General features: G+C 33.0%; 1 protein-coding gene across 5 annotated transcripts in view; it reads right to left on the reverse strand.

Moving 5' to 3' along the window:
* LOC6043573 (nicotinamidase) overlaps positions 1-12,168 on the reverse strand; it is a 106,681-nt gene that overhangs the window by 28,138 nt on the left and 66,375 nt on the right. For all 5 annotated transcript variants that reach the window (XM_038260411.1, XM_038260412.1, XM_038260410.1 and 2 more), the window contains exon 3: positions 9,077-9,263. In XM_038260411.1, coding sequence (XP_038116339.1) covers positions 9,077-9,263 — 187 coding nt within the window. The remainder of the gene's footprint in view (positions 1-9,076; positions 9,264-12,168) is intronic.

Raw genomic sequence — 12,168 nt, forward strand, 5'->3', positions numbered from 1 at the left:
TATTTTCTAGATTTTTTGATATGTTTTAGGGGACAAAAATCCGCAACTTTTGAGCCATAGAGAAACATGGTCAAAAAATCTGCTGCCGAGTTATGTATTTTAGAAAAAATAGTGATTTTTGGAAAAAATCGAAGTTTCATGCAAAACAAGTTTGACATTATTTTGTAATGCAAAATTGAATTTGCAATCGAAAAGTACTTTATAGATTTTTAAATAAAGGTCTCCGTTTTCAAGATATAGCCATCGAAAGTTTGATTTTAGCGAAACATTTGCAGTTTTTCAATTTTTAAAAACAGTGACCATGAGTGACCATTTCTAAAAATATTTTTTTTTTAAAGTTCAGAAAATTTGCTATAAATTTGTCTAAGAGACATTGAAGATTGGACCTCGGGTTGCTGAGATAGAGCCGCTTTAAGAAAAAGAAACACAAAAATTGAAGTTTTCTTAATCTCACCAAAATAACCCACCATTTTCTAATGACGATATCTCAGCAACTAATGGTCCGATTATCAATGTTAACACGTAAAACATTCGTTAAATTATCCGATCTTTTAAAAAATATTTTGTTTTTTTTTTTAATCAGGACTTACATTTTAAAAGGGCCAAACATTGAATATTACGCCCATTTAAAATGGTTGTCTTGATTTTAAAAATTTCAAAATATTTTTTTCGAAAAGATCGGAAAATTTCACGAATGTTTCATGTGTTAACATTCAAAATCGGACCATTAGTTGCTGAGATATCGTCATTAGAAAATGGTGGGCTGTTTGGGTGAGATTAAGAAAACTTCAATTTTTGTGTTTCTTTTTCTTAAAGAGGCTCTATCTCAGCAACCCGAGGTCCAATCTTCAATGTCTCTTAGACAATTTTATAGCAAATTTTCTGAACTTTTCAAAAAATATATTTTTAGAAATGGTCACTCATGGTCACTATTTTTTAAAATTGAAAAACTGCAAATATTTCGCTGAAATCAAACTTTCGGTGGCTATATCTAGAAAACGGAGCCCTTTATCAAAAAATCTGTAAAGTACTTTTCGATTGCAAATTCAATTTTGCATTAAAAAGTGTCAAACTTGTTTTTGCATGAAACTTCGATTTTTCCAAAATCACTATTTTTCAAAAATTCATAACTCGGCGGCAGATTTTTTGACCATGTTTCTCTATGGCTCAAAAGTTGCGGATTTTTGTCCTCTAAAACATATCAAAAAATCTCGAAAATCAAAAAATACGTATTTTGGAAAATTGAGTTTTAGTGGAAAAAAAGTTGATAAAAAAATCCTCAAATTTTTTTTTCCGTGTACCTATTTTTTTTCTCAATAGTCCTCAACAATACCTACAACTTTGCCGAAGACACCAAATTGATCAGAAAATTCACTCAAAAGTTACAGCTGTTTGAATATTTACATACCATTTTTGTATGGACAGCTGCCAAAATTGTATGGAGAAAGGAATGGGTGAACCAATGACACAAAATAGCATATTTGGTCATAGGGAAGGCCCCCACAAAGTTTGAGTCAAATCAAAAAATACAAAAAATAAAAATGGTCGAAATCGGCCGATTTCGTAGAGAGTTGCTCAATATATGAATCGTTAGATTATTAATTAATTTACTAAAAAGGAATTTCATGAGATATAAGTAATTCTCCGCTATGAGACGCGGGTTCGATTCCCGCCTTATCCACTGAGCTTCTATCGGATGGTGAAGTAAAACGTCGGTCCCGGTTTCTCCTGTCTCGTCAGAGGCGCTGGAGCAGAAATCCCACGTTAGAGGAAGGCCATGCCCCGGGGGGCGTAGTGCCAATAGTTTCGTTTCGTTAAGTAATTCTCCGCCAAAACACATCTTTGATTTGCATGAAAGGTCCGTTTTTTTTATATCTCGTGACGGAGGAGCGGTACGACCCCTTCAATTTTTTAACATGCGGAAAAAGACATGTTTTTCAATGATGACCGTGACCGTGATGAGATGAAAATTTGGTGTCTGACCGTGATGAGATGAAAATTTGGTGTCAACCGGACTTTTATTTAAAAATGGACGCCCGATTACTCACAATTCCGAAAAAAAAAAACGTTTTTGCAATTCCGTCGTGAAACTAACGTCATGATTCGAATTCCCGGACGCTTCAAAACCCGGACACTTCATCTTGTTTTATCAATTATTTGGATATAAGTTCGCATTATGAATGCCAAAACTGTGTTTTTTTGATGAATTCTAGCATCAACTTTGATTTAAAGTTTGTTTGAACGCTGTAGTTATTGCCAAAAAAATTAATTAAAATAAAATTATAAGTTTACTAAAAATGCGAAACATTTCAACGGAAATATTTCATAGGCGTCCGAAGCACCGGGAAGGCCGAGCAGAAATTTATGTTTTTGATTTCCTTAAATTCTAGCAATTTTTATATAAACTACCAATTGTTCTGATGTTAACAGCTTATTTGAGACCTAAAGAATGCCATTCACTAACATTTCAGTCCAAATTTGTGCGATTCATAAGCAAAATCGAGTGTCCGGAATTCGAAGCAAAAGTGTCCGGATTTCGAATCAGCTTTTAACAGTGTCCGGGATTCGAAGCACAACAAGTCATTTTAATTTTCAAATTCTGATGAAAAATTGATAGAAAAGACATATTTTGCATGAATTCTCTTAAAACTGATTGTTTATATTAAATCCTGATGATATTTCTACATTTCCAACTTATTACATAATTTTTTGCCAGCTTTAACAAAAATAATATGGTACTAAGTGTCCGGATTTCGAATCATGAAGTTACTTACTTTTCCTGTCATTCTTGAACGATGAAAAAGCCTACTTTTCTATACCAAAAATAACAGAATCGAATAGAAAAACTTTTCAAAATAAATGCTGAAAAGTTGTACTTTTCAGCACTGAAATGGATGCTGAAAAGTTGAACTTTTCATCACTTGTTTTGAAAAGTAATACTTTTCAACATTATTTTGTTTTAAACGGTTAATTGAAAAAATACATGAGCATTTGACTTATAATTCCACTCAAAGAGTGTTTTAGGAATTGCAAAAAATGTTGTATGGAACTCGTTGCAAAAATTGATTTTATCAGCACTTGTCATATTTATCCAACTCGGTGAACCTCGTTGGATAAATGTACGACTCGTGCTGAAAAAATCCTCTTTTTGCAACTTGTTTCATAAACTACTATTTTACATCTATAAAAACACTTTAAAAAATTAAAAACGGCCAGCTATATATATTTTTTTTTTTTTTTTTTGAGAATGCCTTTTTAAGGTAAATTTAAACTTTTCGTAACTACATTAACCCAGAATGGTATTTTTTTCATCTAGAACAATTTTTTCATTTCAATATTTAGTGTTTTTTGTAACCCTGCAAGGGTTATTATTTAATTGTAAAATAATGTTCTACAAATTTGTAGAGCTGATAATTACAAAAATATTGATACATAAACCAAAGGGCTTTGCTAGTAATTATCACGAGTTATCGTGATTTTACGAAAAAACGAGTTTTCAAAAAGTTGATTGTGTCGATCATGGCCGTTCCTTTTTCACCCGCGACAGACACAAGCGACAAAACAATGAGAAACGCAAAAAGTTTTTTTTTTCAAAACTTTTTTTTGTAAAATCGCGATAATTTGTGATGGTTACACGCAAACCCCGAATGTATGTACATCTTTTTTTTTTTAATTGTCTGATCGACAACATGGAAGAACATTGATACACTCTAAAAAATAACCCTGCAAAGTTAGAAAAAATCACGAAATTTTCAAATGAAAAAAAAAATTCTCAATGAAAAAATTACCGTTTTGGGTAAATGTATATTCGAAAAGTACATACAATTTCCCTTATTATGATATGTTCTGATTTTTTTACTGCTGAGTAGCAAAAATGGCAGATTTTAAAACTTTTTCAGTGTTTTTTTTTTCGATAAAACATACGTTTTTACGGAATTTTGAGTACGCCATCAAATCAGGCTTCCAAATTTTCATAAATGTCCCTTTGACAACAAATTTCTATCTCATCACCGTTTTCGCATGTTCACAAATGAAAGGGGTCGTACCACCCATCCGTCACGAGATATCAAAAAACGGTCCTCGGATTCTTGATCAAGAACAAAAGTTACCCCTCAGGACAAAGTTTCACGCAAATCGAAGAGGCTATTATTAAAATGTTTGTAATTCAATTTAATTTTTATGTTGTTTTCTTCATTGAGTTTGAGTCAATTCAACAAAACTTTGCTTTTTTTTAGCATATTTATTCACCCCAACGGTGACGAGATACAGGATAGGGGTCAAATATTTCCTACTTTACTCTCAAAAAATGAATTTACATGCTATATCCAATATAAATGATAGACGTATCCAGATTTAGCTTAGATTTGTTTTTTGGTCTTTGGTTTTTCCATGCATTAGAAAAAAGGTTTAAATTATGTTAGGTTTAAATCCTTTCAGGTGAAATTACACACTTAATTCACTCTCAACCAATAATTTCTTTTACGGTGCTTTGTTGATTTTCCCGTGGATGGGTTCTTCCCCCTATCAAACATGATGTCATGATGTTCACCGTATTCTTATCTTGAAAGCACCGTTGCCGCAAGAGCTACGCTTTCGGGAAGCAAACCATCATTACAAAAGCACTTGCGAATGGCAATTGCGGTGAATATTTTTTCTCCTCATTTTTTTCATTATCAGAACCACAAATCGAACGTGAAAGCAAAATAACATTCGTAACGAAAGACACAGTTGAAAGATGTGGCCGGGAAGGTGGTGGCAAGAACCACACCACATACGGAAACCCGGAAAAGCAAACACTCCATCATGTATTTTTACGTCCCTTTTTTTGGGTGACGACGACGGCGACGTTTTCGATTTCCCGCCAAAAGCACCACCGAGCGGAGCTTTTATTTGAACGCACCCAGGCGAACAAAATTCATTTAATTTATTTTTATCGCCCCTCTTGTGTGTGTTCATTTTTTTTTTGTTGCTTCCCCCATCGGAAGCGGAGAAAGGGCTTTTCGAGACAGTGAGCGAGAGCTTTTGGGAGGGAAGTGGGTGGCGATACGTGTTTGTCTGGTTGGTCGCTTGCCACTGCTGCTATAAAAAGCGATAAAACCTGGCACTCTTCTAATTTTATTTATTGCCACTAAAATAAGAAGCTTTCGATACATCGCAACTGATACTGTATAATAATATGTTGGTATGGAAATTGGAGTGGGGAGGTGGAATGTTTAATTTGTTTTTATCGAAACATTTTAAGGGGGCTATAAATAGGATCCGAAAGAGAAGCTATTGATTCAAAGCATGGCGAATTTATAGAAAAATAGGATAGATTAAGTGTATTGCTTGGCAATCATACAATTTCATTTAAATAACAAAAAAACATGGGCCGCTTTTGTGAAATAATATTATGTTAAACTATTTATTTCTATGTGTTCACAGTTCAAACTAAATTATACTAAATTTCTGAATATTATCTCAATGGAACTTTTAATTGATCTTGCTTTAACACATCACCTTTGTAAAAAAGACACTTAATATTACACACTGCATATACAATTTTGCAAAAAAAAAGTGGTAACCGACTGGATTCAAACCCAGCACCAACGGTAACGCAAATACTAGCTTGATATTTCGGTCAATTTCCGTACTTATAGGTTGCATATTTCTGGGTGTAATATTACTTACATAGAATTTCATAAATTAATGCAAAAATTATTTTACACCAAGGCCTATTACACGCAACTGGATTATATCTTCTTTTTTTTGCTGTTTAGCCTTACGTTTAACATCAAACGCTAGAATATGTTCAATGTATTCAAATTCTACATAAGGGTAATTCTCCGCCAACTCACACAGCAGTTGCCCCGACCCCTCTTCGATTTGCGTGAAACTTTGTCCTAAGGGGTAACTTTTATCCCTGATCACGAATCCGATGTCCGTTTTTTATATCTCGTGACGGAGGGGCGGTACGACCCCTTTTATTTTTGAACATGCGAAAAAAGAGGTGTTTTTCAATACTTTGCAGCCTGAAACGGAGATGAGATAGAAATTTGGTGTCAAAGGGACTTATAAGTAAAATTAGACGCCCGATTTTATGGCGTACTCAGAATTCCGAAAAAACGTTTTTTTCATCGAAAAAAACACTAAAAAAGTGTTCAAAACTCTGCCATTTTCCGTTACTCGACTGTAAAAAAATTTGGAACATGTCATTTTAAGGGAAATTTAATGTACTTTTCGATTCATTATTGACTCAGAAGGGTCATTTTTTCATTTATAACAAAATTTTTCATTTTAAAATTTCGTGTTTTTTTCTAACTTTACAGGGTTTTTTTTAGAGTGTAACAATGTTTTAAAAAAGTTGTAGAGCAGACAATTACAAAAATTTTGATATATAAACATGAGGGGTTGCTTGTAAACATCAGGAGTTATCGCGATTTTACGAAAAAAAAGTTTTGAAAAAGTTGGTCCTCATCGATCATGGCCGTTCATGGTCACCCGCGACTGACACGGACGACGAAACAAAGAGAAACGCAAAAAGTAACTTTTTCAAAACTTTTTTTTCGTAAAATCGCGATAACTCGTGATGTTTATAAGAAAACCCCTTATGTCTATATATCAAAATATTTGTAATTATCTGCTCTACAACTTTGTACAACATTGTTACACTCTAAAAAATGACCCTGCAAAGTTAGAAAAAACACGAAATTTTAAAATGAAAGATTTTGTTATAAATGAAAAAATGACCCTTCTGGGTCAATATAGATTCGAAAAGTACATTAAATTTCCCATAAAATGACATGTTCGAAATTTTTTTACAGTCGAGTTACGGAAAATGGCAGAGTTTTGAAAACTTTTTTAGTGTTTTTTCGATGAAAAAACTTTTTTTTTTTTTGAATTCTGAGTACGCCATCCCAAGTAACATTTTTTTCCAGGAGTTCTACAAGATCTCTTCAAGATAGCTACAGCATAGCAGTTTGGACCGCGGTAGGATAAAACTCTCTTCATGTACTCTTCCAAACTCCTGAAGAAGTTTTGAAGAGAATTTTATCCTACCGCGGTCCAAACTGCTATGCTGTAGCTATCTTGAAGAGCTCTTGTAGAACTTCTGGGAAAAAATGTTACTTGGGCATCAAATCGGGCGTCTAATTTTACATAAAAATCCCTGAGCAGTTCTCTAGGATTTCGGTCATTCGATTTTTTTGTATTTTTTAATCCGACTGAAACTTTTTTGGTGCCTTCGGTATGCCCAAAGAAGCCATTTTGCATCATTAGTTTGTCCATATAATTTTCCATACAAATTTGGCAGCTGTCCATACAAATATGATATGTGAAAATTTAAAAATCTGTATCTTTTGAAGGATCTTTTTGATCGATTTGGTGTCTTCGGCAAAGTTGTAGGTATGGATACGGACTACACTGGAAAAAATGATACAAGGTAAAAAAAAATTGGTGATTTTTTTATTTAACTTTTTATCACTAAAATTTGATTTACAAAAAAACACTATTTTAATTTTTTTTTGTTATGTTTTAGAGGACATCAAATGCCAACTTTTCAGAAATTTCCAGGTTGTGCAAAAAATAATTGACCGAGTTATGAATTTTTTAATCAATACTGATTTTTTCAAAAAATCGAAATTTTGGTCACAAAAATTTTTCAACTTCATTTTTTGATGTAAAATCAAATTTGCAATCAAAAAGTAATTTAGTGAAATTTTGATAAAGTGCACCGTTTTCAAGTTATAGCCATTTTTATGTAACTTTTTTAAAAATAGTCGCAGTTTTTCATTTTTTTTAATTAGTGCACATGTTTGCCCACTTTTGAAAAAAATATTTTTGAAAAGCTGAGAAAATTCACTATATTTTGCTTCTGCGGACTTTGTTGATACGACCTTTAGCTGCTGAGATATTGCAATGCAAAGGTTTAAAAACAGGAAAATTGATGTTTTCTAAGTCCCACCCAAACAACACACCTTTTTCTAATGTCGATATCTCAGCAACTAATGGTCCGATTTTCAATGTTAAAATATGAAACATTTGTGAAATTTTCCGATCTTTTCGAAAACAATATTTTCACTGATTTTTTCAAAAAATCGAAATTTTGCTCGCAAAAATTTTTCAACTTCATTTTTCGATGTAGATAAATTGATGAAAATTGAATTTTCAAATCAAGACTAACATTTCAAAAAGACCAAACATTCAATATTAAGCCCTTTTAAAATGTTAGTCTTGATTTGAAAATTCAATTTTCATCAATTTATCTACATCGAAAAATGAAGTTGAAAAATTTTTGCGAACAAAATTTCGATTTTTTGAAAAAATCAGTATTGATTAAAATAAATCATAACTCATGATTTTTTGCACAACCTGGAAATTTCTGAAAAGTTGGCATTTTATATTCTCTGAAACATACAAAAAAAAATTGTTTTTTTTGCAAATCAAGTTTTAGTGATAAAAAGTTAAATAAAAAAATCACCAATTTTTTTCACCGTGTATCATTTTTTTCCGTATCCATACCTACAACTTTGCCGAAGACACCAAATCGATCAAAAAAATCCTTCAAAAGATACAGATTTTTGAATTTTCATACATCATTTTTGTATAGACAGCTGCCAAATTTGTATGGAAAATTATATGGACAAACTAATGATGCAAAATGGCTTCTATGGGCATACCGAAGGCACCAAAAAAGTTTCAGTCGGATAAAAAATACAAAATTAAAATTGAAGAACCAAATTTCTTTCTCATCACCATTTCAAGCTGCAAGTTATTGAAAAACACCTCTTTTTTCGCATGCTCAAAAATAAAAGGTGTCGTACCGCCTCTCCGTCACGAGATATCAAAAAACGGACCTCGGATTCGTGATCAGGGATAAAAGTTACCCCTTAGGACAACGTTTCACGCAAATCGAAGAGGGGTCGGGGCAACTTTTCCCGATTTCGTGTGAGTTGGTAGAGAATTACCCATAAATATGATTTTTTTTAACTATCCGGAAATGTCATATTGCGGAAGCCTTTCTAGTGTTTTTTCAATGTCCTCATAAAAAACTTATTTTTTTCATTTGACGCTTTCAAAACCGCAATTCGCCACTCACCGTCTTAATCCACTGGTTCCAGCAGAACTGGAACTCGTCCCGGTCGATGTAGCCGTCCTCGTTCTTGTCAAACACCAGGAACATCTCCTCGAGCCGGTTCGACGGCACCACGTAGATGTGGCCCTTGTCGTTCCGGAACAGGGCCCGGCAGATCAGCGTGAACTCGGCCAGCGAGAGCCGATCGTCACTGGAAGTAGATGGAAGAAAAAAAAAACGAAATTATAAAACTTCAAAAGCGCTGATTAAAATAAGAAAGTCATTCAAAAGACTTCATAAAACTTGGAGGGATTACTGAAACACGTATCTGTCCAAAAAGTTCTTCGCCGAAAAAAGCCACTCTAAATTCTTTCCAGACAGAGAGAGAGGGTGTGTATAAATATCATCATTTTATGACTCTATTAGGGTGGCCATTGTCGGGGAACTCTCGAATTTTCGGTGACGTCGCCTCCAACAAGCGTCTTCGCGACGAGCACGAGGAGCAGCAGCAACAGTTTGGAATCGTTTGACGATTTATTTCGCTAATTTGCATATTTTTCCATCCTCGACGGCCAAGCACCCTTGAGGCACAGGCCGGAGCGCGCGTGCCACGACGACCGGTTTCCGCAGGTTCACAAGGATATCAAGGACCTTTCACGTGACGAAGTAGAAGAAAAACAACGAGGAGGAGGGGGGGAATAACATAAACGGAAATGGAAATTCCACTCGCGGACCTTTTTCGGTGGTGTCCTTGAAATTTGGTACTGACGTGAATTCCCAACAAAAAAAACTTATTTTTTTATGTTAAAGAAAGCTTTCTTGAACACAACCAAATAATATAGCCAAGTCGAAACGAATTAGCACGTGGAGAAGTTTGATTCACGCAGTTTTTTTTTTCTACAAAAAGGGAGAGAGTCGTGCAAATTAGCTACAGACACGAAAAATTACTTAATTTAAGAATCTTCAACGAGTTCGTGAGGGGCGTTTGATCAAAGGGCAATTAGCTGTTTGCACGGGTGTCAGTTGGGGAGTCAGTTTACTACTAAAGTGGATGAACAAATTGCCCCTACCCTTTAAAATTGCCCAAAAAAAAATCAGGGGACAAAATAATTCTGCTGAAAATATTTTTGTAATTTGTACAACTCTACAGTTTTTTTAAGGTCCTACTATTGTGTTTTATATGTTTATAGGACCTACAAAAAAGCTCTAGAATTGATTGTATACTGTTTAAAAAAGCAAAAAATAAAAAATAAAACAAAATTTAAATTACAATTACAGAACATCAACATCTCAATAAAAAATGGAAAATGCACCCGTACAGTTGATATACTACCATCAGTTTTCAAAAATAATTGCGATCAAACAATAAATCAACTTTTTATTTGACTTATTTTCATTGCTTTTCACATTTTTGTCTGCTTTTCACATTTTTCGAAATCAAACAACAGAGTATTACCAAAATTACGTTTTCTTAGCTTCCAGTAAAACAAATATGATTTGAAAAAAATGGAAAAGATTTCCCCCTTTCACATAATGTAATAAAGGCAAACAAACTAACAGATCTAAATCACTACTTTTGATTTTGAGCCGTTGGTTTTAGCGAAACAAGTTGCTGGTCTATCGATTTTTTTTAAGTATCTGCAAAATCAACCAGGAAAATCCCTCTGCTAATTAGGTAATGGATCCCCTTTTCCCCTTGTTCCAATAAAAAAATAAAATGAATTTCCCGAGAATTAGACAATTTAATAAATGTTTCATTTAAGAATTTGCAGATTAGATTATCACAAATAAAACTGCTGTCGCATTTATTTGTGAATTATTAAGCGTAATTTGATGGCCATAAGGGTGTAATAACAAAATAGATTTTCCAGCATAACAATTTTTTAGTTCCCTTTGAGGTCCTAAACAACTCCCCAAATTTTGAGAACGATTGGTTCAGTCCTACCAAATAATGACTTCACACACTGAAACCAATGAAACTCAAGCTTAGTGATGTTTTATACATGGTTTGATAACTTTTTTTGTGAAAATATCAGTTAAATTCAGGTGTTCCACAATTTTGGGAGGAACAATAACATCCCACAATTAGGAAACAGGCAATTTGGAGGCAGTGTTTTGCTGCTCTGGACAAAATAGTCTTGGAATGAAGTTTTTTGTTCAAAAAACTTTTACTAGTGAAAAAGCAAGATAATGTCCAAATGAAGGTTCTAAAAATAGTAAGGTCGACAGAAAAGCTACTTTTGGTATGCTATTGACAAATTATCATAAAAGTGTTCCGAAACTGTGGGTGTTCCGAATATGTGGGATGACTGTATTATAGAAAAAATCAAAAACTTCAAAAACATTCAAAAATTAAAAATAACATCAATTTTTTTGGGAACATCAAACATTTTCAAAAATAAAAAATCTACAAAATTTAACAATTTTAAAAACTGTAAAAAAATGCAATGAAAAAATGTTTCACAAAAACATTTTAATTTCTAAAACATCAATAATGTTCAAATTTAAACAGCAAACTAGAAATTTTAAATTTCAAAGGACATCAATAAATTTTCAAACATTCACAATTTTATAAATTTTACACATTTCATAAATTTCATTAATTACATAAATTACATAATTTACAAAAAATCAAGAACAGAAACCTTAAGATTTTAAAAACTCTTAAAAAAATAAAAATAAAAAGCAGTTTAGGCTTTAGCAAGTATTTTTCAAAGTTTATGTCATCCTCCCCTTCAAAATTGGGGCAAAATCAGAGGGCAAAAAGAATTTGTTCAAAAAAAAAAAAAAATCAATGGGATTAGAAGTCTAATCAACTGAGAACAATCTAAATGCCTTTTTCTGCATTTTTAAACATATTAAGCATGTTTGAGCTCGCTTAAAAATATTTTGAGCTTTTATGAAATAAAAATGAACAGCACCACAAAAACTCAAAAATACAAAAATTTAAATAACAAGCCATATCTCAGCAATTGAATGAAAAAAAAGTGTTTTAGAATGCATTTGACACTACTTCACTTGTTTTGCAATCATTACCCACACAGATTTTATTTCCTGAATTCGGTAGTTAAAAATCGGTTAAGTATAAAACGGTAAACCATCTGTCAAAATGAACA

This window comes from Culex quinquefasciatus, chromosome 3 (assembly GCF_015732765.1).
Source record: "Culex quinquefasciatus strain JHB chromosome 3, VPISU_Cqui_1.0_pri_paternal, whole genome shotgun sequence".
In the NCBI taxonomy this organism is placed as follows: Eukaryota; Metazoa; Arthropoda; class Insecta; order Diptera; family Culicidae; genus Culex; species Culex quinquefasciatus.